General features: G+C 50.8%; 10 protein-coding genes across 10 annotated transcripts; 9 read left to right on the top strand and 1 right to left on the bottom strand.

Moving 5' to 3' along the window:
- Positions 1 to 742: 742 nt before the first annotated feature.
- Positions 743 to 3,584, top strand: BO66DRAFT_151126 (FAD/NAD(P)-binding protein). The gene has a single exon (XM_025642147.1). The coding sequence runs from the start codon at positions 798 to 800 to the stop codon at positions 3,141 to 3,143; it is 2,346 nt and encodes a 781-aa protein (XP_025501521.1). The 5' UTR covers positions 743 to 797; the 3' UTR covers positions 3,144 to 3,584.
- On the top strand, positions 3,585 to 6,491 carry BO66DRAFT_151127 (MFS general substrate transporter). Its single transcript, XM_025642148.1, has 14 exons — positions 3,585 to 4,132; positions 4,190 to 4,267; positions 4,325 to 4,404; positions 4,453 to 4,534; positions 4,592 to 4,645; positions 4,705 to 4,775; positions 4,830 to 4,989; positions 5,048 to 5,101; positions 5,153 to 5,204; positions 5,261 to 5,368; positions 5,423 to 5,513; positions 5,569 to 5,692; positions 5,756 to 5,847; positions 5,934 to 6,491. The coding sequence occupies exons 1-14, from the start codon at positions 4,025 to 4,027 to the stop codon at positions 6,268 to 6,270; spliced, it is 1,491 nt and encodes a 496-aa protein (XP_025501520.1). The 5' UTR covers positions 3,585 to 4,024; the 3' UTR covers positions 6,271 to 6,491.
- Positions 6,492 to 7,701: 1,210 nt separating this feature from the next.
- BO66DRAFT_328649 (uncharacterized protein) lies at positions 7,702 to 8,741 on the top strand (the record flags this gene model as incomplete). Its single annotated transcript, XM_025643994.1, has 3 exons — positions 7,702 to 7,803; positions 7,918 to 8,083; positions 8,272 to 8,741. 3 exons carry the CDS (start codon positions 7,702 to 7,704, stop codon positions 8,739 to 8,741), a joined length of 738 nt encoding a protein of 245 aa, XP_025501519.1.
- Positions 8,742 to 9,060: 319 nt separating this feature from the next.
- BO66DRAFT_151112 (uncharacterized protein) lies at positions 9,061 to 10,373 on the top strand. The gene has a single exon (XM_025642146.1). The coding sequence runs from the start codon at positions 9,379 to 9,381 to the stop codon at positions 10,168 to 10,170; it is 792 nt and encodes a 263-aa protein (XP_025501518.1). The 5' UTR covers positions 9,061 to 9,378; the 3' UTR covers positions 10,171 to 10,373.
- Positions 10,374 to 12,732: 2,359 nt separating this feature from the next.
- Positions 12,733 to 13,499, top strand: BO66DRAFT_354432 (uncharacterized protein; the record flags this gene model as incomplete). The annotated part of the gene is made up of 1 exon (XM_025644826.1): positions 12,733 to 13,499. A coding segment is annotated over exon 1 (621 nt), but the record flags the coding sequence as incomplete, so codon positions are not given.
- On the top strand, positions 13,489 to 13,941 carry BO66DRAFT_151101 (uncharacterized protein). The gene has a single exon (XM_025642145.1). It carries the CDS (start codon positions 13,565 to 13,567, stop codon positions 13,895 to 13,897), a length of 333 nt encoding a protein of 110 aa, XP_025501516.1. The 5' UTR covers positions 13,489 to 13,564; the 3' UTR covers positions 13,898 to 13,941.
- Positions 13,942 to 15,482: 1,541 nt separating this feature from the next.
- Positions 15,483 to 17,264, top strand: BO66DRAFT_328702 (putative amino acid permease; the record flags this gene model as incomplete). The annotated part of the gene is made up of 3 exons (XM_025643997.1): positions 15,483 to 16,692; positions 16,751 to 17,091; positions 17,148 to 17,264. The coding sequence occupies 3 exons, from the start codon at positions 15,483 to 15,485 to the stop codon at positions 17,262 to 17,264; spliced, it is 1,668 nt and encodes a 555-aa protein (XP_025501515.1).
- Positions 17,265 to 17,350: 86 nt separating this feature from the next.
- Positions 17,351 to 18,630, bottom strand: BO66DRAFT_473272 (homocysteine S-methyltransferase family protein). Its single transcript, XM_025653031.1, has 2 exons — positions 17,643 to 18,630; positions 17,351 to 17,580 (listed from the first exon to the last, which is right to left on the bottom strand). The coding sequence occupies exons 1-2, from the start codon at positions 18,579 to 18,581 to the stop codon at positions 17,446 to 17,448; spliced, it is 1,074 nt and encodes a 357-aa protein (XP_025501514.1). The 5' UTR covers positions 18,582 to 18,630; the 3' UTR covers positions 17,351 to 17,445.
- Positions 18,631 to 20,340: 1,710 nt separating this feature from the next.
- Positions 20,341 to 22,457, top strand: BO66DRAFT_440888 (uncharacterized protein; the record flags this gene model as incomplete). Its single annotated transcript, XM_025651292.1, has 2 exons — positions 20,341 to 20,690; positions 21,590 to 22,457. The coding sequence occupies 2 exons, from the start codon at positions 20,341 to 20,343 to the stop codon at positions 22,455 to 22,457; spliced, it is 1,218 nt and encodes a 405-aa protein (XP_025501513.1).
- A 439-nt stretch (positions 22,458 to 22,896) lies between these two features.
- Positions 22,897 to 24,233, top strand: BO66DRAFT_354424 (uncharacterized protein). Its single transcript, XM_025644825.1, has 3 exons — positions 22,897 to 23,287; positions 23,361 to 23,610; positions 23,727 to 24,233. Exons 1-3 carry the CDS (start codon positions 23,067 to 23,069, stop codon positions 23,928 to 23,930), a joined length of 675 nt encoding a protein of 224 aa, XP_025501512.1. The 5' UTR covers positions 22,897 to 23,066; the 3' UTR covers positions 23,931 to 24,233.
- Positions 24,234 to 24,851: the final 618 nt, after the last annotated feature.

Genomic DNA, 24,851 nt, shown 5'->3' with positions numbered 1-24,851 from the left:
GCATGGCGAAGTATTACTGGGCCGTTGCTGCATGTATGCTGAGCCAATCATTAAATCGATTCATTCTCACACATAAAAACTCGAGTAGTTTGTCACGGACCACTATTGTGTCCGTGGCAAATGATGCTTCACCCATGACCACGTTTCCAGTTGCGAAGGCAAGGATCATGTTCCTGGCCTGGTCAGCCGAGTCTAGATGTGAAGAAACAACCACCGGACTAAGATGAGACAATTGATTAACGTAATTACCATTGCTCATATCTCCGACTTGCGTGCTCTATCAGATGGCGCTAATGCTTGCTACCATGATAGTTTTGCTCTTCGATGTGCCGCGCGAAGTCAAGGATAATTCAAAAACGTCCATCGTGCAATAATGCATGTATGTGGCATTTTCTCACCTGAGCAAGCGTGATCCTCTCGTCGGAAATTGCAGCATATTCGGTTTGGTGACGAAGATCTTCTTGGCAACAGACGCCGACAGTGAGAATGAACGCGGTATCCTTGAAACTCCGAATGGCTCTCAGTGCAAGAACCGCGCTCATTGTTTGGAAAATGCATATGGAGAAAAGACGGTCATGTTGAAAGCGGGGTCTTGGCGATCTATAACTGGTGGCCAGGGTATGGTCATGACTGTCTGTGGTTCTATTCTGGGAACCTCGTGATGGGTTATCAGGTTTTCCCGACACAGTCTGTACGCGTCAGAGAGTAGCATAAATACTCTTCCTATATTCATGCTTAGAACCACTTCATAGTGCCCACACATCAACAAACCTCCACTTTCTGGTACCAAATTGACCATGGGTAGCTCACAGTCATCTCATTGTGATCCCAATATGGGTGATATCGTCATAGTCGGAGCTGGTGCAAGTGGCATTTCAGTTCTGATGCACTTGGTTGAGAAAGCCAAAAATGGAAAAAGCTTGCCGCCTATCACTGTGATTGAGAAGGATACACGTTTTGGCCCTGGGCTAGCATATTCTTCTCTGTGCTCGGGCACCATCATCAACATGCACACCGACACAATGGGGTTATACTTCAATGATCCCAAGCACTTCTCACGTTGGAGAAGCGAGCTGGAGAGTGGGCCGTTTCCATCCCGAGATATCTATGGAGATTACCTCGAAGACATGTCACATCAAGCACTCAATGCGGCCCAGCAACTAGGGATGAGCGTTTCTTTCGTTCACGATGAAGTCACGGACATTGAGCGCCAAAATGATCAGTCATTTCTCTTGACTTTGAGCAGCGGTGGGCAATGTCTTGCAGGTCAGGTCGTGATGGCACCGGGAAACTTTACCTCTACCGCGTATACGCATCTCGTGAATCAACCACAATTTCTCGCCAGTCCATGGCCCACGGAAAGCTTGAAAAATATCCCTGCCCATGCTCCCGTTTTGGTCATTGGATCCCGACTGTCAGCTGTGGACACCGCTATAGCCCTTGCGCAGAATGGACACCAAGCTCCTATCACATTCATGTCGCGCAGTGGGCGAGTGCCTACAGTTCAAGGGGAGCCGGAGCCTTTTCCTCGCCGATATTCTCTTCACATACTTGCACGAGAGGTCGAAGCAAATCCAAGTGACGCTCTGATCAAGCTCATGACATGCTTGATGGACGAGATCGATTATATCAACAATGGCGATTGGAGCTGGTTTCGGAAACATGCCTCCCCGCTCGAAGAACTGCAAGCTGATATCAAGGCCGCACGGGATGGAAACGTTCACTGGCAGACTGTTCTTCGCCACACCGCACCTGTTATAGAGCGATATTGGAGCTGTTTACCAGTCGAAAGTCAAAAACTGTTCTTGGACAAGTTCTTTAGTCCTTGGATGAGATACCGCCACGGGATGCCCATACAAAATGCCCAAAAGATCTTGGACCTAATGGAAAAATCCCAATTGAACGTCGTCGCTGGTGAAAGAGTCGATTGGGACGCTGAAAGGAAAGTTTTCTTTGCGAACACCTCATCGGGACTGGTTGAAACATCATATGTAGTTGAGGCTACAGGTCAGGAATGCCATCTCGACCGGATTTCATCTCCGTTGATTCGGTCGCTTGTGACTAAAGGCCTCTTCAAGTCTCATCCAACAGGCGGAGTGGATGTCGATTTTGACACTTTTGAAGCAGCACCCGGACTGTATACTATGGGAACGCTAACGCGTGGCACACACTTTTATGTGAGCGCCATTGATCGTGTCGCGGCGCATGCTGCGCGAATCGCGGACGCGTTGACCCAAGACCCTCGGGCAAAGTCTCTCCATGTCGCCATTCTCCTGGGGTCTGATTTTCTATCCCACATAATAGCTAGTGAGCTCATTCCAAAGCTTTTGTCTCAAGGGCACATGCCTTTCATTTTCATTTCTCCGGATGAACAAGGTTCAGGAACCTTCAAGGCACCGTCGCTCGGCCGGCGAGAATCGCATTTCTTTGACGTTGAGCTCTTGCGAGATCACTTTCAACCGCTCCTGCAGGCTCAAAACCTCAAAGACGGCAGGTTAATGACTATCGAGCAGATGAAGTCCACGTATGGACTGTTCGTGCAGGATATCTCTTCAGTAGATGACAAAACATTTCTGAACACACTCAAGCATCAATTCATCGACTTGGGACTTTTACTGAGGGGCAGTGACCGTGCTCGAAAGATTGCTGCCAGCCATTTTTCTTCCGAGTCTGGACATCTCCTCAATCTGAAGCCCACATTTCGGCGGTCGTCGAACGGCAGGGCCTCCAGAAAACCATCCATCCGCTATCAGATTACCGTTGTTAGTGAAGCAGGAGATCTGAGTGAACTAACTGAGACTCACTACAAGAGCATCGACTTGCACCAAGATTTGGAAGATAGTAAAGATCATGCTTTTGGTCAAGTGGTCCAGGCGGCGCTACAGGTCACCGAGTCGCTGAGCCGTGGGAAAGGGTTGCCTACAGCTGAGCCGACGCAAAGGCATATGACCGGAAAGCACCCAAGGGGGCTCTCCCACGATGAGGCCCCAGCCTGGAGTCAAGACTTTGTTGTCAGCACCTTGGTAGACTCATTCGCATCGCCTGGCAAGAAGCAAGAATTGAGCACGTACCTGAACGAGGTTGTTCGTACTTGGTATGCAAAGCAGGCCAATGCAGAGATAGGCGATCGAGTCATGGTTTGAGAGGCTTTCCCGAAGGAATGATTGACCACCTAGGTAGGTGGTTGTGTGGATGTTGAATGGTTTCTTGAGGAAGCGCGGCAACAGGTGCGACAGAACCTTCCCGCGGCTGCTGTCACTTCCCCTCTTTTCTGTCCGGTACGGTACACACATGAGATGATTCGAATTTCCATTTCTGCTCAGCACCGTCCATTCCAGCGAGCTCCAAGAGCCATTACATTCGTTTCAGAGTTCTCTAAGAGTAGCCAGCTTGAGCTCAATAGCTTAAATTGGTTGAATTATTCCGTCCTCCATCTTTATGACTTGTCAGACTCGATTCTATCGTATACCACGTCCCGCCATCATTGGACTACAAGAATGCTATGCAGTCTTCTCTTCTTGGGCAAGGCTCTAGTATAGCTTGAAGGTCTCTCTATTAGCTGCCATAGTGTCTTTGACTCCAAGTCTTACATGCTAGGGTGTATAATGCCTTTCCCCCCGTATAGTGGTGATCCTTTCCACTGACTGTCGGGTCTTGAAAGGGGTCCCGAACAAAATGATTAACTGCTACCCCGACATCAAGGCTGCTTCGTAGCTATCTCGCTGGTCCCGATAACGGCATGCCCATCCCGCACGGAGGCAATTCGATCGGACCGAAACGCACTGATCCCCTCTTTAAGCTTGATCCTGCAAGTGGGGTATGGTCTAGAGCACGTCTTCGCTTCCCGTGCTGATGCCATTCGCACTATCTCATCGTGATAACGGCCGATCTTCTTCGGTAGTTGCGTCGATTCCCTCTGGATTATAATATAAAGCCTGGGTACAAGCCAGGGGGTCATGCGATCCACCATTCCTCAAGAGTCTTTGCTGGTTCTTCTCAATCGCAGTCGGTCCTCGTCAGATAAATGGGAATGGCTCTTCGTCAAAGGCATTGCAAGGACTTTCTGGATCAAGTCACAGAGCTCGAGCAACATGACATCTGTCTAGTCGACTCAGATGCTGAGAAGGCGCTGGTAAGATCTCTATCGTCATTTAATCAATTATGAATTTCGAGGCTCATGAAATATTAGGTATGGCGTCTGGATGCGGTATTCCTTGTTGTTGGGTTTTTGGGATATGCGTTCAAGTACCTCGACCAGACCAACATTGTAAGTTGGCCATGCCTTTCGCTGACTATAACGCCGAAGCTAAGAAGGATTCACCAGAGCAATGCATATGTGTCCGGCATGCAGACAGATTTGAAGCTTTATGGAAACGAGCTAAATTACTTCACCACATTTTTTAAGTGCGTTATTCCCCCCTACACTGATTGACCCATGCTGATCGTATTTAGCATTGGCTACATGGTCATGCTTTATCCCTCATGTATTATTATATCTCATATAGGGCCAGCAATCTGGTTGCCTACATGTGAGGTCAGGAATTATTTTTTAGGCGCAATTTACGTGCAGCGCATTAATTCGAAGAATTAGGTTCTTTGGGGTATTTTCACGTGCTGTCTGTCTACTGCCACGTCTGCAAAGCAGGTAACAGCCCCTTCACTAGAAGAGTTTGCCACAGTTGGTTGAGAGTCTAACAATACAAGGTCTATGGCCTTCGCTTTCTCATAGGCTTCTGCGAAGGGGCCACCTGGCCGGGATACTTTACTATTATCAGGTATGCTCTTTGTAACTCATTCGCCTAAACAAACACTGAGGCAATCGCTTTTAGTCAGTGGTACCTTCCGCATGAGATGGCATTGCGCATGAGTCTTTACAACATGGCCCAACCGGTCGGCGCCATGCTTTCTGGAGCACTGCAAGGTGCACTGTCCACAAATCTGAACGGCACGCTTGGAAGAAGCGGTTGGCAATGGGCGTTCATAATCAATGTGAGTTAGGATAATCGTGTTATATGTGCTACTGAGACTAAACTCATTGTTTGAACAGGGAATCTGTACGATCACTGTTGCCCTCCTTGCCTATGTAGCAATGCCTGGATTCGTACGCAACTTGGCCTCCGAAATGCTGATGTACTACTAACATAATCCACAGCCGGAAAGACAGAATCCGCTCTCCAAGATCTATCTCAAGCCCCGACACATCGGTGACTTAACTTACATGGCATATTCCTAAAAGACCCACATCCTGACACCTGCATAGAAACTGCTCTTGCGCGTACGCGTCGTGTCGGCCGGAGCCCACAAGTTGGGATCACGCCCAGAACCTTCCTTCGAGCCTTGAGATTCTGGCATCTTTGGCTTTTCTCTAGTGTGTTCTTCAAGATATTCCACTATTACAGCAACGAAGCTAATGAAGTCTCAGTTGCATGGTGCATTGGCACGGGGACGACCCCAACGAACTATTTCAATCTTTGGCTCAAATCCTTGACTAACGCTGATGGAACAAAAAAATAGTAAACCAACCTCATCACCCCATTCATTTTTCAGGTGCTGACTCCCGAAAATTAGTTCAGTTGCCATGCTCAACTATCTTCCCATTATTGGTCAAGCGATTCAACTCGTTGCCGAGATCCTCTTCAGTGGGTTCAGCGATTTCTTCGGCACAAGACTTCCTTTTCTGCTTTTGCATGCCGTGAGCACTCCCCGGGAGAGAGATCTCATCTTATCACAATGCGAGATACTAATATTTAGATAGGTAATCAACATCACTTCCCTTACAATTCTAGTCATTCGCCCGAGCAACGAGTCTGCCTACATGGTTGGATGGTATATGAACTACATCGGAGCGTAAGTGAATTGAAGAGGGACAACAATCGACCCCCTTTCCCTCCCTGACAAGCGAAACCAGGCTCACTACTGACTGGATGATCCAGCGTCTCCACAATGCTTCTATGCGCTTGGGCAACCGCGCATCTCGAGACAGAACCTCAAGTCCGGACAGTTTTATTCGCCACCGGCACACTCTTCTCATATCTCCTCAGCGCATTCCTCCCCATTGCCGCCTATCCCGCCGAGGAAGCACCCCACTGGCGTATTGGCGCAAAGCTGTACCTGGCTCTCTCGATGTTGGCAGCTATTCTTTTCATCACTATACATTTTGTTTTCAAGTGGGAGAAGCGCAAACAGCAAACGAGGGAGGGTAATCAAGTATCCGGTCTAGAGCATGGCAATCAATCGAAAGAGCGCTCTGAGTCCCGAGATGAGGTATAAGGCCTGTTTGAGATGGTGGTCCGACCGGCTGGGTTATCCTGCTTATTGAACGATTGTGTCGCTTCCTTGGCCTGATACAATATCACTGCATTGTCTTTCTCGGACATGATTCTTGACCAATGTGACGTGATGCAGTTTTATCAAGGCTTGCCCCAAAAGAGCCCACGTCAACACTTGACTCGCTTACGAAGTATTTTGGATGTTCTTAGATGTTGGCCGTGCTATAAGAATACTTTTGAGCCAAATAGAACACTAGATATCGATAAAAAATGACTTTCATCTCTAGAAGATTGATCACTTTGTTTGATCATTAGAATTGTGCAAATCAATGAGCACGGACTTCACATATCTCCCAGACAGCGCACAGTACCTTACAATCATATCCAGCCCCTATCTATTCATCTTGTGAATATGCCCACGATCTCGACCCTTCCACGTGTCAGTGATAGTAGAGGTCTTGAGCTCAAGCAAAAATATGCGCTTGGTATCTGAAATACTCGCCATAAAATAGCCTTTGAACTCCGCTACGATGAACTGATAATAAATCTGCCAGAGCTCCGATAGCCGCAGACTCTAGAAGTGAAACTGATAAATCAAGAGGTGTATCCAGATCCGAGGCCAGGCATGTGTAACCGTTCAACTCCACAACTCCAGGTTTAGATTTACCCAAGTTCAGTGTCAAAAGTAGAAGGCTCTGATGCTTGTGGAAGGGGACTTGGAGTCTGATGGCGTGGGGAGGGGAGAAATGAGGGCTCTGTTTGCGGGGCACTGCGAGGAGATGTTCAGGGTTGACCGATTATGAACGCAGCGTGGTCTCATGAAATTGAAGTAGTCTACCTTCACGGGTCGCTTCCAGTGGCTGGAGCTAGTGGCAGTACATGAGGTGCACTGTTGCTACTTGTCTCGAGAGTTATGGATTCTAGTACACAGGTCGGATGTTGGAATGCTGGCTAGAGTAAATCAGAAAGTGTGAGGGCAGTTCTATGGAGAGTTAAACGAGCAAAAAGATCTTTTGAGAAACGGTTCAGTATACAGAATGAAGGTGAAGCGCCGAAGTGTGATCTCAAATTCTGAGTGGGTGGATTGTAATCCGGGTCTACAGCACGGTTGCCTAGCCGTTATGCCAGGCCGGAAAAGAGACGCAAAGGTCCTGACCCAGCCTATGTTACAACGGAAGGATCGCCTCCAACGGCGATAAAACTCGACGATGACGGAGATTACAAGCAATCTCTGGAACCTCCCCAGACGATCTCGATTTACCATGTGGAAAGGGAGGTCTAAAAATAGCGGGCTGGAAATGCCAAGAGATGAGCAGCATTCTCGGGCCGGTCCCCAATCAGCAAAAAAAGATCTCCCCGCGCCCTTAATCCAACTTCACTCCTTGGTTCAGATCCTGTCGCAATGCCATTATCGAGCCACCCACCGCCCCCCATGAATCCTACTGTAGAGGAGGTAGAAGACGAGAGTAGGCCTAGTCCAGGTAGCGGTAGTGGTAATGCCAACACCGCGCAACAGCAATTGTCATGGGCTGAGGTGTGTAAAAAGCTTTCTCCCGGAGATGACCGCACGAGCTGGTCATCCCACCCGCTCGCATTGTACGGTGCTGTTGGATTTGACATGTGAAAGCTGACCTTGTGGATCGTTTAGGTTTGCGCCCAGCACGAGTCGCTGCTGGTATCCCACCTCGCGCTGCTACAGCAGGTCCAGGGCGAGGTTCCGTCCAATGGCGATGCGTCGCGGTTGGTTACCAACATGTTGGAGCGGACGAAAAAGTTGATGATACAGTTCAAGATCATCAAAGGCAAATTTGTGAGTTGTTCGTTTGCTTCTCCCCATCGCGGGTATGGGTGCTGTTGACATAGTGCTAACACGCCGGCATAGGGTTCCAGTAAGTCACGTTGCTTCCTCCAGGCTGCGGAAAGTTTTTCTCTGCAGGAAAATTCTTCCAGTCGAAGCTATGGGTCATTGAAGATGGACCTAACTTTGTGATAGGAAATCTAGATGCTGAGAAAACCTTGCACTCGAACTCTGGCTCAGATCCGTCATCTTCTCGTCGGACGAGTGATTCGTCTGGAAATGGCCCTCGGGCGAGAGATCGGGCGAAACGGGCACGCGCAGAAGCGAGCGAACGAGACGAGGAGACTATTGCTGCAGTACCAGATGCAGAGACTATGTCGGCCTTTGCTGACCCAGCCCGTCACCACAAGCGTAAGCGCTTAATGAAGGTGCTGCCTGGGGGTGAGGATGACGTTAGGAGCATAACTCCGGTGTCAATTGACACAGAGGACATCTCTGAGGAGGTACAACGAAGGCTGGCTATCCGAGATGAGCAACGCAAAAAGCGCAGCAATGCTAAAGCAGAGAAGCGCAAACGAGACAGCATGACCTCAACCGGAAGTGCACCTTCTCCTGGCGGTCCTACGAAGCAACCCAGAAAAAAGATCAAAGCAATCCAGTCCCGTGAGCGATGAAGACATCGGAAAGCGCTTCCCAATCCAATCGCACGGTCGCTCTTTCGAATCGCAGTTGGGCACAAGTGTCTAGCCAGACTTGACGAGATGGTAGCCCTGCTGCCACATGGTGCTTCAGTTATTGGACCGGAAGTTCCGACGAGGCTTCCTGCACGCAATCTGATCGTACCTGGAAGCTTAATTCCGATATCTCTGCAGGGCTGTCTCGCGGATTGGCTCGACCAGAATCCCAAGCCGCAGCTGGGATGATCTTGCGTCACGCCCAGACTGTGCCAGACTCTGTGCTAAGCTTTCTGCAAGGGTACTGTGGCTACAGGGTTGCATCTGGCTGTCATTTCTGAGGCAAGCTTACCGGAATCTTCACTTCAGTAGCAAAATCATCTTGAAAGCATCATGACATCGAATTGTTAGTGCGGCCGAGCAAAACCAGCTCTTCTCCTCGCGGTTCTCCTCGATCTTTCTTCTCTTCTCCTTCTCTCTCCAGACTACCAAAAAACAAAAAAAGGAGTCTCAAAAAACTGTTCTTGCTTTCAAAATCTGCTTTCACGTACTCGCGTTGCTTTTTACACCTGAACTTGAACTCCGTATTACCCTGATCCTCATAGAACACGAAAAAGTTCTATCTGTGTCCCGAACCATGCAAAGAATCATGAAGACAAAGGACACGAAGAGATTTGCAACCTCTTCAGAAGACGACCGCCGCTGCTCTGTCCACAAAAAGCCTGGTCGCACTCCACAAAAAACACACAGGCAGCACAAGCAAACCGGCCAGACAACGCGGGGTACCCGACTCCAGTCCCTGCCCAACTCTTCTGGCCAGGACAGGGACAGAGCCCCTGCTTCTCAAACAATCCGTGATCATGTTTACCCCAACCCTCTATGCCACCGCTCCCACTGGCATTTGTCCCAGGTCAGCAATGACCAGGACGTGGTGATGAGAGATGTTTCCGGCCAGACAACGCGGGGTATGCGCCTCCAGTCCCTGCCCAACTCTCCTGGCCAGGGCAGGGACAGAGCCCCTGCTTCTCAAAAACCTCGCCATTCTGATTCCCGACGCTGCCGCTCCCAACGGCGTCCGTCCCAGGTCAGCAATGACCAGGACGTGGTGATGAGAGATGTTCGTTGTGAGGTTAGGAATACAACGCCTGCCTCCAAGCAACCCCCCCGCCCCGCGAATCCCCGTTCCATCCTTAAGGTCAGCAATGGCCAGGATGTGATTATGAAAGATGTCTTCCTTCCCAAGAAAAAAGTACACTTTGGTGGTGCAGAAGTTCACCTCTTCCATTGTTCCGAGCCCGAGGTCATTTATGACTCGGATGTTGAGATGGCTGAAGCCGAGGATGAAGATGTGGAGATGGAGGACGCTGATGTTGAGATGGTCGATGCCCCTGAGCTTCCCTGGTGGGTGTGTGATGTGTCGATGGAGTGAGTGAAGCAATGCAAGCTTCAAGTTCCTCTGTTCTTGTCTTGTCTGAGAACCCATGTTTATTCCTCATGTATGATGTTGAACCCCGATGGGGTATTTGTCGATGGACTGCAAGCTAAAGCTACAGACATAAATGTCTCCCTTCCCTCCATCAACTCGTTGGTAGTTTAGTCAGGAGACAGATCAACCAAGAGTTTTTCACTTGCCCAATGGCTGCTGGCATTCACTGTAGATCAATCTAAGTCCCGAATGGACAAGTAGGTGTCTCTATCAACCTGATTTATTCACCTTACTGTAGGTAATGTACTTATTTAGAGACCCACTGCTTTTCGAGGTTATTGCTTCACCTAGGGCTAGGGCCTTAGTAACCCTGCCCAGCTGTTCCTTCCTAGCTCTGGTGCCGACAGCAAGTTTCCATTGTATTCACAGATCAACCCTGTTCCTTCCGTGGTGAATCGACATGGTAATCCGCATTTCTCGTTCCCTAAACTTCCACCTCCCAAGTTCCACTTCCTGTCTCGTCTTCTGTCTCTCGCTCCCACCCTCCGAATTCCTCCTTCAACTTCTCTTTTTCTTCTTTCCTCTCTTCTCGCACCAGCAATCCCCATTCTCCCCGAGAATCCTAAAGGTCAGCAATGACCAGGACGTGGTGATGAAAAATGTGTGTGTTGAGGCCAGGAAAAGAAAGTCTGCCTCCAAGCAACCTTTCCGCTCTGTGAATCCCCGGTCTATCCTTAAGATCAGCAATTAACAGAACGTGATTTTGAAGATGTGTTTCTTCCTCCAAAGTGGATTCGCCTTGAAGACGCTGAATCCCAACTTCTCTATGATATCCAGCCCATGGTCATGTATGACCAAGACATTGAGATGTTTAACATTCAAGAGGATGTGGATGTGGACATGGAGCACGTTTCCCATGCCCGCCGAAGAATCCACTTCGCCGACTCTCGTTATCACTTCTCAACTGGCAGCAGTCCAAGGTCAGTGAGAACCTGGACGTGGAGATGAAGGATGTTTCTGACCAAAGCAGGGACAGAGACTCCGCATCTCAAAACCTTCATCCTCCTACTTCCCGCCGCACTGCCCCAACTGGCACCAGGTCAACCTTGAGATAGAGGCTCCCTCGCCTATTGAGGGACTTTGCCGATTTTCAACCTGAAGTGTGTTGCTGCCTCCCAACAAGTCGACCACCGCTGCCCTGCCCACAAATACAAAGTTCGCACTTCAGAAGTTTCAACAAAATGATCGCGAACCATGGCGATAACCATGAAGCCAACGGACATGAAGAGACTTGCGAAGCGGCTTGCTACCTCTTCACAAGCCGACCGCCGCTGCTCTGTCAATGAGAAAACTGGTCACACTCCACAAACTATACAGGAAGCACAAGCCAAAAGGCCAGACAACACGGCTGTTCCGCCCTCTGAACAATTCTAACCTGAGGCATGATCCTCATAGAACACGCAAAAGTTCTATCTGTGTCCTGAAACATGCTCAGAATTATGAAGACAAGGAACACAAAGAGGTTTGCTACCTCTTCACAAGACGACCACCGCTGCTCTGTCAATACGAAAACTGGTCGCACTCCACAAACTATACAGGCAGCACAAGCCAAAAGGCCAGACAATGTGGCCGCCAACTACGAGCATGTTACAATTTCCGACGACATCGATACAGGAGCTCTGTTTCCCCTCGCGGAGTGAGGTTCTGTATGTAGACCATCGGCGGGCCGTGTCTGCTCTTTTGTAAATTAGAATTAGCATATCGTCTCCATGATGGGTAGTATAGTACACCTCAGTATAAGTTACTATACACAGCAATAAACTACTCTACTATGGTATTGTACATAAGTTCTGACACTGTCAGCATCTAAAAGTTCGACTTCCCATGCCTACCATCTCTTTCTTGATGCCGGAAATTGCACCCAATATCCATCTAAGCTCCGATTGTTGTGTGAGTATGAAAGAACATGCAAAGCTTCTTAGGTAATCAATGACGAGAATCAATGCTAGAAGAAAAGCTGATTAAGAAGTGTTGTTATATTCGAGCGGAAAGGGGAGATAGGCCATTCCTCTCAATGCCTGTACATAGCAACCTATATGTAGATTATAATCAGTAAAATGTTCCCACATACCATGGATAAAGGCCTCACTTCACATACCTCCTCAAATCTTCCAATTCGGATAGGCCACGCGAAGTATCTAGTATGAACAGGATGTCCCTAGACTAGGGGATGAAAGGGAGTTTGTTGTTGTTGAGATATTGTGATGGTTCAAAAAGCGGCTATTGACGCGCGCCTCGTATTGTTATGCGGTCACCTCACATTTTTGTATTGCAATGGGACATCGGCGAGGCTCTACTTGGAGATGAAGGTTCCCTACTGTTACATGAGCATCAACGGCAGTCGATATCTGGTCCGGTTATACAGCCTATGTCTAGGCCTAGCGACTGTCCAGAAAGCGATGCATGATGCATGTCTGGACGTCACATGACCGATGTCTGCGCATCTGGCCCAACCGTCCACCGTAAATTTCCATCTTCGAGACAATATCCTGCATCCGATCCGATAAGAATCTCGTCACGAAAACAAGCGAATCCACACTCAATAGCAACCAACATCAAGACTCTGTCTGTCTGTCTGTCTACTTCTTGACACTTGAATTCACTGAACAAGCGTCTCACCCAGCCGACGCCCACCCCGGGAGAAAAGAAAAATGACCACCCCACAACCCCCGACTACCCCAGATCAGCAACAACAACAGCAGCAGCAGCAGCAGCAGCAACAAGCCACGCTCCAAAGCCAACGGGAAGCCGACTACCAACGCTTCAAGACCTACGCCGCCTGGACCTTCCTGGTTGCCTCCCCAATCCTCATCGCCCTCCCGCCGCGCAAGCTCGACAACCTGACCGTCCTCCAGCTCAGCGCCTTCTCGATCTCGGCCAACCACCTGACGCGCGAGCGCACCGGCCGCAGCATCGTCGACCGCCTCGAGGACAAGATCTCCGCCGGCCGGAGCCACCCCCTGGCTTCGCTGGGGAACGGGCTCCCCAGCGAGCGGGCGCTGGAGATCCAGGCCCGGCTGAAGGCGGACCGCGAGCGGCAGATCGAGGAGGCCAAGGGGGAGGAGCTGGCCAAGCTGAAGGCCCGCGAGGAGTTCGACAAGCCCGTCCTGCAGCGCGTGTGGATGGGTGGCGAGACCGAGGGGTGGAAGGAGCGGCGCCTGCGCGAGGAGCAGAAGGCCCTCGATGAGGGGAAGGGGTATGGGGATTTGATCCGCGAGCATATTTGGGATGTTTGGACTTGGGGGAAGGGGGATGGTGAGGGGCAGGGGGAGGGGGGAAAGAAATGAGGGGGTTTTGGATGGGACATAAGGGAGGATGTTGGTGATGATGGATTGTGATGATATCTCTACTTTTTTGGATTCTGGGAGTGGTGATGTGTATTTTTATGTACTGTATGCTTGGCGTTGGGGATCATAAAAGGCTAAGGCTTTGGTTTTGGTGTGTTGTATATTATTTTGCTGGGGGTGAAGGCTGGGGTTCTGAGAATGTGCATTTCGGTCGATGTCGCTTTTCGAGCTTGTACGCTGCTGCGCTGGGATTGTGGTGGTTGTGTGATATATTGCAAATGAATAACTGCATAGACATTTCATTGCAGTATAGTCGATGGTTTGCAGCGATGACGATTGCGCTTCATGGCTTATGGCATTGGATAGGAAGTAGGCACACATAAAGGTCAGCATCCAACTGATATCTGTCAATGCAGATCAACGAGAGATCAGCTCTACTTAGTCTCTCGACCGGGCTCGCCGGGTCCGAGATCGACTAGTAATTCTGGCGACCTACTAACTAGCCTGCGCATTTCAATTGCTCTCTGTCTCTAAAGGAACGACCGTTTTCGACCCAGCGCAAACTAAGCCAGCACTCCCGCCTTGCAATGTTTTACCACTGGCGAAGGCTATTATGCATCGCCACTTGAGCATTTAGACGAATGAGTATGGTCGTCAATGGTTGAGAACTCGAGAGGCTACCGTTTGGCATTGGCACCACACCACACTTCTTACACCTTTCAAGCACTATACAAAAGATCACTCTCTTCTTATGACGCGATCTGACATGGGAATGTGCTCATGAGAGCCACCCTGGGGTCCATCCGCACCTGACAGTGGCAACGAGTGACATCAATTGGAAGAAGAGCAATCTTCGATGCGCCCAGCAATCTAGACCACTCATCCTGTTTCTTCAGGCAGCCGTTTTGCTCGGCCGAAATTGCCTTTCAGCACAGAACCGCGGCCATCTCTTATCGTTTTGCCCAGCTTCATTGATTGATTACATTCACGAACAGCGTATCGAAAGGGAGCTAATTACGCTTGGGTCCCCGAGCTTGTGTGAGTTTTACGTAAGAGCTATGCGAGAAGCGGAGTAGGTTTCTCCGAATCGGAGGCGGCGGGTTCAGACTGGAGCTGATGATGATGGAAGGAGACTGAAGTAAACGTAGCAATTCTCAGTACAGTGAAATCCAAGTGGATGATCCTTAAAAGAAAGCACTCCTGCGTTGCTGTGCTGCACAATGACTCCAGAAGCGATGAGCAGCAATTCCGTCTTGGCTCTGGCCCGAACGACGCTAGAATTTTAAGCGTAAGCTGATAGTGCGGAATTGCAGTGAGCGGCTGCAGGAACCGTTGCAGACCACACTAAGCTCTACCAGGACTAGTGGCCATCCAAAACACGTGCCTCGCACACTGCTCCCAAGGGCAGATCCGGAACTGGGAACTTTCACGCTTCTTTCTCGAAAAACTGTAATCTCTCTTCGCCACACCGGTTCTCCTCATGTCATGGCTCCTCCAATCCTGGAAAAGGCCCGAACGCAGAAGAAGTTCTTGGTTCTTCTACCCCTGTCATTTAAAGCTTGTATCAACACGAATGACTAATTCGCATGTTCAATCGCAGTCCCCATCTTACGGGCCAAGTGGAGGCCGTCTTCGGAAATTCACCATAGAGCGGCACGCGTGCGGTGGGGAGGATGGCACGCTTAGCGTCAAAAGGGAATGGTGCCAATCCGGTACCCGATGTCGTGATGGCGATTGCACACTGCGGCGACGGTGGGTAGAAAAAAAAAAGTGGTTCTCCGCGCGAGGCCGATCGGTGGCAAGCTGCGCGGTTCAATCGGTTGGTCGCCTGCCTGCCTTCGATTGATATAATTGTCCCCCGGTGTTCCTTCTCTCCAAGACAATTCCCCCCCCCCCTCATCCCACATTTCAGCTTTTCCCCCGGACTTCCTCTGCCTGTGAGCACCTGCACCACCTTCGGCGCAAACGATGTACGACTCTTCAGTCTCCGCTGCGGAGAATAAGATTGAGCATCATGGAAGCGGTGATCCGAAGGTGCCCAACTATTATGGCGAAGAGGATGGTCCCCCGGTAAAAGGGGAGATGGAGCTTAACGTGGGTGGCCGTGGTGCCACTCAGCGTCGACTCAAAAACTACCACATCAGCATGATTGGATTCTGCGGTGGTATTGGAACTGGTCTCTTCGTTGGAGCCGGCTCTGCCTATGCGAAATCAGGGCCGGCCGGTTTGTTGTTGGCATACATTGTCGTGGGGTTTGTGCTGTGGTGTGTCATGCAAAGCATCGCCGAGCTGGCGACCGTCTTTCCCACTGCAGGTTCCTTCCCCCACTGGGCTACTCGGTTCATCGATCCCGCCGTCGGTTTCTCTCTCGCCATCACTTACGGATATTGTTACACCATTGCCATTGCTTCGGAGGTCTCCGCGGCCGCGGTGGTGGTGAGCTACTGGTCAGACATAACACCGGCCGTGGTGATAACAGTCGGGTTGGCACTGATCTTGATTATCAATCTGATGAGTGTCCGTTTCTATGGCGAGAGTGAAGTCGTGACAGGTGCCATCAAGGTCTTGTGTTTTCTGGGCTTGGTGATCGTGGCCATCGTGATCACCGCAGGCGGCGGCCCGAACCACGAGACCATTGGCTTCCGCTACTGGCACAACCCTGGTCCCTGGACCAACTACAATGGCATTACAGGACCAACTGGGCACTTTCTGGGATTCTTGTCAGCCTTCGTCAACGCCTCCTTCAGTTTCGTTGGAGTCGAGACTGTCGTCATTGCCGCCGCCGAAGCTATGGACCCGCACCGCGCCATCCCCAAGGCTGCCCGTCGCGTTACCTACCGCATTGCCTTCTTCTACATCCTCGGAGCCCTGCTCATTGGAATGATTGTCGATCCCCGCACCTCTGGCCTCACCTCTGGCTCTGGCAATGCCAACAGCTCTCCATGGGTCATCGCCATCAAGCAGGCCGGCATCAGTGGTCTCCCCTCGGTTGTGAATGCCTGTGTTTTGATCTCTGCCTGGTCTGCCGGTAATTCCTACTGCTGGGTCGGCTCACGCATGATCGTAGCCATGACCACCGATCACCAACTCCCCCAGTTTTTCGGCAAGGTCACAAAGAAAGGTGTTCCGTATGTTGCAGTGGTCGTCTCCTGGCTCTTCGGCCCTCTGGCCTATCTGAGTAAGCATACCTTACCACTTCACTATCAAAATATTCATCTAACCAAAATTCTGCTTAGGTCTCGGAAGTGGTGGTCCTTCTCAAGCCTTTACCTGGCTCCTCAACCTTAGCACAATCGCCGGCTTAATTGCTTGGGCGACTCTCAGCTTTTGTTATATTCGCTTCCATCGGGCGATGAAGGTCCAAGGCCATAGTCGCGATACCCTCCCTTGGCAGGGCCCATTCCAGCCCTACACCGCGTGGGTGGGATTCATTGGATCCACCATTATCACTCTTGTGGCCGGATTCCCTGTCTTCCTCAAGGGGAACTGGTCTACCTCGGACTTTTTCGCCTCGTATGTTGGCATTCCGATCTTCATTGTGCCAATCATTCTCTGGAAGATCTTCAAGAAAAGCAAGGTTAGTCCCACTTCATCCCTCTTGTTTCGCGAGTAGACGCTAATAGGTTGCTTTAGTTTGTCCGCGCATCTACTCTGGATCTCTGGTCTGGCCGCCTTGTGGAGGGCGAGATCATTGTTAAAGACCATGGACCCCGGACTCCCCTCAAGCGCTTTGTTGACTGGATCTTCTAAGTACATACACATGCTGCTGTATATAGACTTGTATATACCTAGACGGTGATACCCACTAGACTTTTTATCAACCCTTTTTTTTTTGGCTCTATCCTAGTATACACAGTATCACTCCACTATAATTGGTATCATTTTCGCGTAGTGACTTTTGAGTTATTTGTACATGTGTTGTGGTTGATAATCATTGAAACTGTTGTCGGAGCTTGGCGATGTCATGATGCGACGCTTTGCAGCACCCACCCGCGAGGATCGAGCTGAAGTGGCCGCCAGCACGAGCGTCATTGACAACCTCTGCAAGTTGAACTTCCCACGGACGCTATTCATCGTTAGTGCACATGCGCAACATAGAAGTCAAGTGTGAGTGTGTGAGAGACATACCAAATCCGCGGCACCAGGTCCTTCGGCCTTCTTCTCCCACACCTGGGTAGTGGTGTTGTAGACCTCCCCCTGCGTGCCATCGGGATACAACACCAAGGCAGGCTTCGCCCGCGCCCCCTCCTTCCCAAGCACCTTCTCCACCCCCTCCCCGAACAACTTCACCAACCGGCCCAGCCGATGCACCTTGGTGCAGTTCATCCCAATGCCCCAAGGCTTCGGCTCGGGCCCACTCAACGCCGCCTCCACGACCGCCTCCACCGCACTCCCATCCGGCAAGGCATCCTGGCCCTCGACGGGGAAAACGCACACCACCCAGAACGGGATCCCCATCGCCTCCAACCCGGCCGCCCTCGCCGCCCGCCGCACCGCGCGCACCTCATCCAAGCGCGGCACCGTCTCAAACGCCACATACTGCACCTTGTCACCCAACCTTTTGCCGTCGTCGCGCTGCACCGCCTCCACAATCAACCGCAACCTCTCCAGATGCCACCGAAACAAACTCTCCTCGTCATCATGCTCGGCATCATACGCCCCGCTATACTCCTGTCCAGGGATCATACACGCCCCGTACGGGCCCAGGCTCAGCGCGATCTTGGCGTTTAATCCTCTAACGGCGTCGGCTGCCACGGTCAGCGCGGTGCGGATGTACGGCGCGATCGCATCGCGCGGGATCCCGTCCGGGTGGGAGGCGGTCTTGGTGCGCGCGAACCCTTCGATGGAGACTTGATAGGTCGCCGTCAGGAGGACGTCGCTGCCGGCTTCGATGAAGGCGCGCTGGCAGGCGAGCAGGGTCGGCGGGGAGGAGATCAGGAGGTGCGAGGACCAGAGCGGGGTGGTGGTTGAGTTGAAGGTTGTCGCGTGGTGGTCTTGGAGGGTGGTGCCCAGGCCGCCGTCGAGGATCTGGACTGGAATTGTCGGGGTTTGGGTTTGGGGAGGCATTTTGGTCGTGCTCTGTGGGTTTGTCGGTGTAGAGGGAGGACGAGGTGTGGGAGGGAGGGAGGAAAGATGATGGTGAGGAGAGAAGAACTTATGGAATGTGGAGGCCCCACTTGCGATAACGCTATGTTTAGCGGGCGGGAGATTAGTGGGGTGCGGTAAGTTACGTACTGCTGCTGCAGTTTGAGTGCTTAGCCTAAGGCCCTAAGCGGACACTAAAGCGGTAGGTTGTCCGTCTACCGTGGACCTTAAGCAGTTTCGATAACACAACACTCTCTTGGAGTAGAGCTTCTATCCATCGCCTATCCGATGTCCTTCGACATGACTCCTTGAAGATTTACAGAAGCAACGAATGGCTGGATCTCTACAGGCCCAGAGCAGCTACGGGCCTATTCTTGCACAGCTGAAAGGTGCACTGCCATCAATTGCCAACGACAAGGATCACAGACCTGTCTGATCGCTGCCAATAGTGTGGTATGTTGCTTGCACATGGAGGCACTTGATCCTGCCCAACTGACTACTTCCTCTCCCTGGTTCTCTCGTAACTGGTCTTGCAGTCAGATCTGTTGACTCATCGATGCCGCTTGCCGAAACATTGCCTCGTAAATATGGCGCCAAATGAGGAGAACTGAGACAATGTACATCCAGATTCTCAAATCCCTCCATCGGATGGTTTCACCAATGCGTTTGCTTGACAATCGCCTGCTGTGCCCGAGTGAAGCACCTGTCGATTTGGACAGATGCTCGCAGATCAACGCCTGCTCATCATCGTGACGACGCCGAGGCACGTTCTCGCTCTACCGCGCAGAGAATCAGAGTCCCCGACTTCCTTCCTGCACATCGGTCAATGGATCATACTATAGTGATCATTCACTTTGCATGATTCAAGATGGTTTATCGAAGTTCCAAGTCTGTATGAGTGTGGTACGGTAGGTCCCATCGATCTCTCACCCAATGCCGAATACACATCTTAGTGGATCAGTCCTTCGTCTTCAAAGATGCGCGATTTTTCAAAAGTCATTGGTTCTTCGACGTGTACAGGTCACGTCACAGGCAAAATCACTTGCCTGTTTACTGCTAGTTACGAGGCTATGCCATGCCTTCGTAGTCATTTTTCAGACAACAGATGAAACCTGTCAAATCCATTATCCGCCGCACCAAACGAGGAGAACAGCGAAGTGCAATGCTGACCAGCAATGTAACAATCCAGTCCAGGATTACTTTGGTGGTTTACAAGATGAACAAGGGCCCTCTTACTGGGATGCATTGGTTGACAGATGCTTCCACCCGATTCTCCCGCCAGATACGAAGAATTTTTCACCTCGAAGACACGTCGATCCTCTCAACATAAAAGCCCCGCCCACTCTCAGCAAGGCTTGCCATTTTTATCAGCACTAGTATTGCATCCATTGGCTTTGAAATTCTGAGTTTGACGCAGCCTGAGCGACTACCTGAGGGCGCCTAGATCAAATCCTCATACGAGTGTTTGAAGTGTTTGCAGTGCATCATGAGCTCTTCGTTTACAACTCAATCTGACTCTCTCCAATCCCCAGTGGCTTCCTCGGTGATCTGCCGGACTCGGACTGGGTCTTCGCAGCCCTCCGTTGGAGCTTCTGAGGTCTCCGAGGAAACTTTGCCAGTCCCTCGTGAGGCTCCGACTGATTCTCCCCAGTCTCTCGAAAACCCGAGGGAGCCGACTCCACCACCTGCCTATGAGCATGAACTCACCAATACTTCGCCTCCATGTAGCCTTCCCACCAAAATGTCAGCCGCTCCCATGGACGTCGAAGAACAACGACCCCCTGGCATTCTAGTCTACGAATTCAGAATCTATCCTCGTCCTCTCCGTGTCCGAAATGATGTAGATGAGAAGTGGGCTTCCAGGTGCACTATCTACACCCTCACGATTCTTTGCTTGTTCATGGTCTTCTTCAACCTCGCCTCCTACTATCAAGACAAGCGCGATCATAACATCAACAACGAAGACAGCTTGCTGGATGACCGGTGCTCAAACCAGCACGACACGGCGCTCGGCTTGGCTTGCATCCTGGGCCTGCTGGGAGCCGACCATTGGTATGCTCGTCATTGGCTGCTTGCCGTCCTCAAGTCGATGTGGGCATTTTTGGAGGCTGGGCGTTTTCTCATCTACTGCTATGGCGGCAAATATGATCCTCATTCCGCGGGTACTCCCCCAGGCTTGTTTTGGCTGTCCAAAATTTCGTTTCTGATGATGATCGTCACTATTTTTTGGTGGCCGATTGATGCGATGCTTTGGGGAACGGACGTGTATAGTACCCCAGGTTGCATGGGTCCTATCGGGATTTGAGAAATTTCAGAGGCACACAGGCCGTGGGGCTTGGACGATCTGGGGAATTTGTTGCCATGGTTTGATTGTAGCTTTCATTGTTGTATGGTTCTTTTTTTTCTTTGCTCATGAACAAGTGAGTTGAGACAATCCTTTGATGCTTGGAAATGAATGAGGTTAGTCAATTGGAAGAGATGGAGGTAAATTGATCAAGTCAATGAAGCAAAGCACAGATGGACAAATGAAATTCAAGTCTTCTCGATAGCACTCACAGTAGACAACTGCTTTGCGTCATGAAAGCTCTTCCTAGAGACAAGTTTCTCTGAATTCATTGTACGTTACCTTCGTGTTTACCTGGTGCCAAAGGGCAGGTGTTGCCTGTTGAGGACTTTCATTATCGGGCACTGTGCAACATACAAACGGGGCTTATCACAAACTTCATTGCCACTGCCTCAAACAAAGCCACAAACAACGCTTTGCCAGCAAGACGACCCCTCACCTACTCACCATGGGATCTTAGCCGTATCAGTCGAAATCTGCCTGACAGCCCATCTAAGCTAAACAACTCTTTGAATAAGAATCGACCCCTCGTGAGACTATATAAGAAACCTCTACTGCTACTACCATCCGAGAAGATCGGCTTCTACTACCCACACCATTCCTGTGCAGCCTTCACGAGATCTGACACTGACACTCTATTATCCAGAATCCGTAACCTCGTGACGTATTTGCAGTACAGGATGTTTTGTCAACCTCAGGAAAAGGGTGCCGATGCTCCGATCACCGCCGAAGCTCCAGATGACTGCCACGAGCATGACTGCCACGAACAGCCGACTGAAGCTTCGGAAGACCCTCAAGGACATTCAACCACCGACGTGCCCGACGAGACTTGCCCAGTTCCTGAGCTTCCCGCAGCTGCACGGTCCCGTCCGCCCTCCTACCGCTCCGTCAGCCCACCTCGCTACAGCCACACGGCTACTCAACCCGTGGTCACTCCGCTCGCAGTTGAGCCCATCGCCGAGGAAGACATCGAGGAGCAGCCCCCCACCGCCAGCGATGGCAATGCCAGCACCAAGCAGGACCGCCGCCGCTGCCGGTTCCGAATCAGCAGCGGGTGTCGGGGCTGCGTGTCCTGGCTATGCAGCTCGGAGTTCTGGTTCCCGTTCTGCTTCATCGTGTGGGGACTCGCCTTAGTAGCGCTCTTCGCCTGCGCCATCGGTCTCAGCATCCAGCGGGATCAGGATGAGAGCCTGGAGCCCCACGACCAGTGCTACAAGAAGCAGGAGATCGCCGGCTACCTCGCCGGGTTTCTGGGCTTGATCGGCGGCGTCGACCAGTGGTATGCCCATCACTGGGCCCTGGCCGTCTTCAAATCGAGCTGGGTGATTTTGGTGCTGGTCAGGATTTTCTTGGCTTCTTTCGTCGAGTTCGATCCCCCCCTCAACCTCAAGGACCTGGACATGGCCTGTTTCCTTGCGTTTGTTGTGACCTCGGTCTGGTGGCCGGTCGATACGGTGCTTTGGTTGAAGGGGGTCTATAGTGTTCCCGGTTGTGAGGGTGAGGGTGGCTTCTAGTTGCTCTCAGTCTTGAGGAGGCTTGGAGTCGGTATTGCTTTGGGCGTGATTCGCGGTCTTTGGGTGCTATGCTCTTCTCAGGTTCTTTTGCTCTTGATTAACTGCCGTTCTGAAGGTCAGATATCTTGGTTATGTTGGGGCTTAGCAAGAAGATCAGAGAATTAGAAAGTAAAAAAAAAAAAAAAAGAGACAAAAATAAAAATTGAAAACCACAAAGAAATAAACTAATTCTGAAATCGATACTCTCACTCAAATAAACTCACAAGTCAATGTGACTCCCTGAGTCGATTTGCATGGTCTTAATACTTCTTCCATGCCTGAGTCCTGCCGCCTTGGCGCTGGTTATGCCTTAATTCCAGGCTCCCACCTCAGGCTGTCCCTTTGGTCCAGCTAACCCCCAACTTGAATCTTCCCTTGCGTTCATTCTTCCTCCTAACTAATAAAATTGAGATATGGCCACCCAGGATCATGATCAAGAAACAAGTTTGAGACTCCGCAAAGACTGCCGTTATAAACTCGATACAATCAAGAATAAAATCTGCCAGCTACATACAGACCGACCATATCGACCAACACGATGCCTAAAATGCGGGCATCCAACATCGCCCAATGTCACTGGAATCCCAGGCCGAAGCCCCCTCCTTTTTCGGGGCATGCACAGAGGAAGAATGCTGGTTTCCGCTCGATGAGGAGGACTCAGAGTATCCAACCTACAACCCGGAGTCGGATGATCGACTGAACACGATGGGACTCCATTACTACTTGGATAGCTACCTTGGCGGCGCATGGCCAGCGGACGAAAACAAGCTTCCGAATTTTGTACACAAAGAGTGAGCCCTGTCACCCTTTTGTTCTGGGCACTCGCGCCCGCTGTTCCAAGCTAACCCCTTTCCCTTGTTCTAGAAGGTCAGATCCCCGTCTGAAGGGCCTATACGAACTTCCCAGTGTCGACGGCCACTCGTGGCAGGCGTCTCTCACCTATATCGCGTGTTCCGACGAAGAAAGCAGATCATCGCCGCCTCACTTCAAATGTGTCCTGAGAAGCGAGGTTGCGGGCGATGAGCGGCTCCTTCGGGGTGAACTCATCACCATTATCGACTCGATGATCAACCGGCTGAGCTTCAAGTCCACCTTGCCTCATACAATAGCTCCTGTAAGGTTCCTGTCCTCTTTTCTCCCTTCCGAAACCGCCTGTGATGTTCTCGCATGGCGCCCTATGCTTTGAAGGTGGTTGAACGGTATTGTGCTAAGTCAGCCCACACATTGTAGGTGATGGTATATTCCCTTATGCATACCCAGCAAGTTCGCATCCTGGAGGCCTATCTCAATGGCGAAAATCTTGTGGTCAGCTCGACCGGAGTGTACGACATGAGGACCGAGGATACGGAGAGCCTGAAATTATTCCTTCGATGGTGGTTGGGTCCTCCCATTGGTGACACAAAGTCAACCAAGGAAATATCGGTTTCCTGCTAGCATTTCATTTCTTGCGATGATGCATTATGTGGGCGTTGCTGGTGATTATAGTCGGACGACAATATGGATTCTTCTTTTGACTTTTTCTTTTTCTTTTTCTTTTTCTTGTTTGCAGTGCAAGTGCGCGGTTTTTGGGATTTCGACGGCTAGGCCCCTGAAACGGGACTATTCCGTTTGCCATTCGACAAGCATCGGTCTTCTAGATCAGATCTCGCGCCTTGAGGGTGCGTTGCCACTCCTGGCCGTTCCTGGTAATTGTATACCATATCGGGCAAGCGCGGACAGAACTTGCAGAAACTCTTGATTGGAATGCGATCATCCTTCCTCTTCTCAGAATTTACTACATCGACCGCATGATCTCTTGCACCAGGGGATCTGCACCCTCCTCTTCTCTCTCATACTCGTTCAAGAAAAATGTTTGTAGTATGACGCAGCCACTGCAGCCTGGTGCATGTCAATTGATGGAAAAGGGAAACAAGATAGATAAGGTAAGCAACTCGTGGTACGCGTTACGTGAAGTCCCTGATATACCGGCTCCGAACTGTGACCGAAACCTTGCTATTAGGCTAGCCTTTGGCGGTTTCCCTTGGAGCATCTCATAACAGTACGACCAGAAGAAACTTTAAGAGGTTCTCGAGCGGTCTAGTCTGAGCTTCCCAGAAATGAGTAGCTCAGGATTCGGCAGGACTATTATTGCCGCAAGTATAGTTACCATCCAGTCAGACAGCCTTTCGGCAGCGGATGGACCCTGAAGTTAGACTTCAATGACGTTGATGCCTTGCCAGCAGGTGTCATGTTGATGCAGCTGCGAGAAAACAGCAACTCGTGGCATCTTGTGCCCTCCCCCAACGGTAACTACTTTGCCCCTTGCGCGCCGCTTACACACCATGAGGAATGTGTCGCGCACTTGCAGGCTACAAT

The sequence above is a fragment of the Aspergillus aculeatinus genome, assembly GCF_003184765.1.
Source record: "Aspergillus aculeatinus CBS 121060 unplaced genomic scaffold BO66scaffold_40, whole genome shotgun sequence".
In the NCBI taxonomy this organism is placed as follows: domain Eukaryota; kingdom Fungi; phylum Ascomycota; class Eurotiomycetes; order Eurotiales; family Aspergillaceae; genus Aspergillus; species Aspergillus aculeatinus.
The sequence above is the reverse complement of the archived record's forward strand: the minus strand, read 5'-3'. Positions and strand labels throughout refer to the sequence as shown.

Coding starts and splice junctions, on each gene's coding strand:
- BO66DRAFT_151127 (XM_025642148.1), top strand. CDS start 4,025: ATGGGAATGGCTCTTCGTCAAAGGCATTGCAAGGACTTTCTGGATCAA. Junction 4,990..5,047: donor AATGGGCGTTCATAATCAAT/GTGAGTTAGGAT, acceptor TTGTTTGAACAG/GGAATCTGTACGATCACTGT. Junction 5,514..5,568: donor GCTGATGGAACAAAAAAATA/GTAAACCAACCT, acceptor CCCGAAAATTAG/TTCAGTTGCCATGCTCAACT.
- BO66DRAFT_151126 (XM_025642147.1), top strand. CDS start 798: ATGGGTAGCTCACAGTCATCTCATTGTGATCCCAATATGGGTGATATC.
- BO66DRAFT_354424 (XM_025644825.1), top strand. CDS start 23,067: ATGTCACTGGAATCCCAGGCCGAAGCCCCCTCCTTTTTCGGGGCATGC. Junction 23,288..23,360: donor CCGAATTTTGTACACAAAGA/GTGAGCCCTGTC, acceptor CCCTTGTTCTAG/AAGGTCAGATCCCCGTCTGA. Junction 23,611..23,726: donor TGCCTCATACAATAGCTCCT/GTAAGGTTCCTG, acceptor CACACATTGTAG/GTGATGGTATATTCCCTTAT.
- BO66DRAFT_151112 (XM_025642146.1), top strand. CDS start 9,379: ATGCAAAGAATCATGAAGACAAAGGACACGAAGAGATTTGCAACCTCT.
- BO66DRAFT_473272 (XM_025653031.1), bottom strand. CDS start 18,581: ATGCCTCCCCAAACCCAAACCCCGACAATTCCAGTCCAGATCCTCGAC. Junction 17,581..17,642: donor GACCTGGTGCCGCGGATTTG/GTATGTCTCTCA, acceptor AACGATGAATAG/CGTCCGTGGGAAGTTCAACT.
- BO66DRAFT_151101 (XM_025642145.1), top strand. CDS start 13,565: ATGATATCTCTACTTTTTTGGATTCTGGGAGTGGTGATGTGTATTTTT.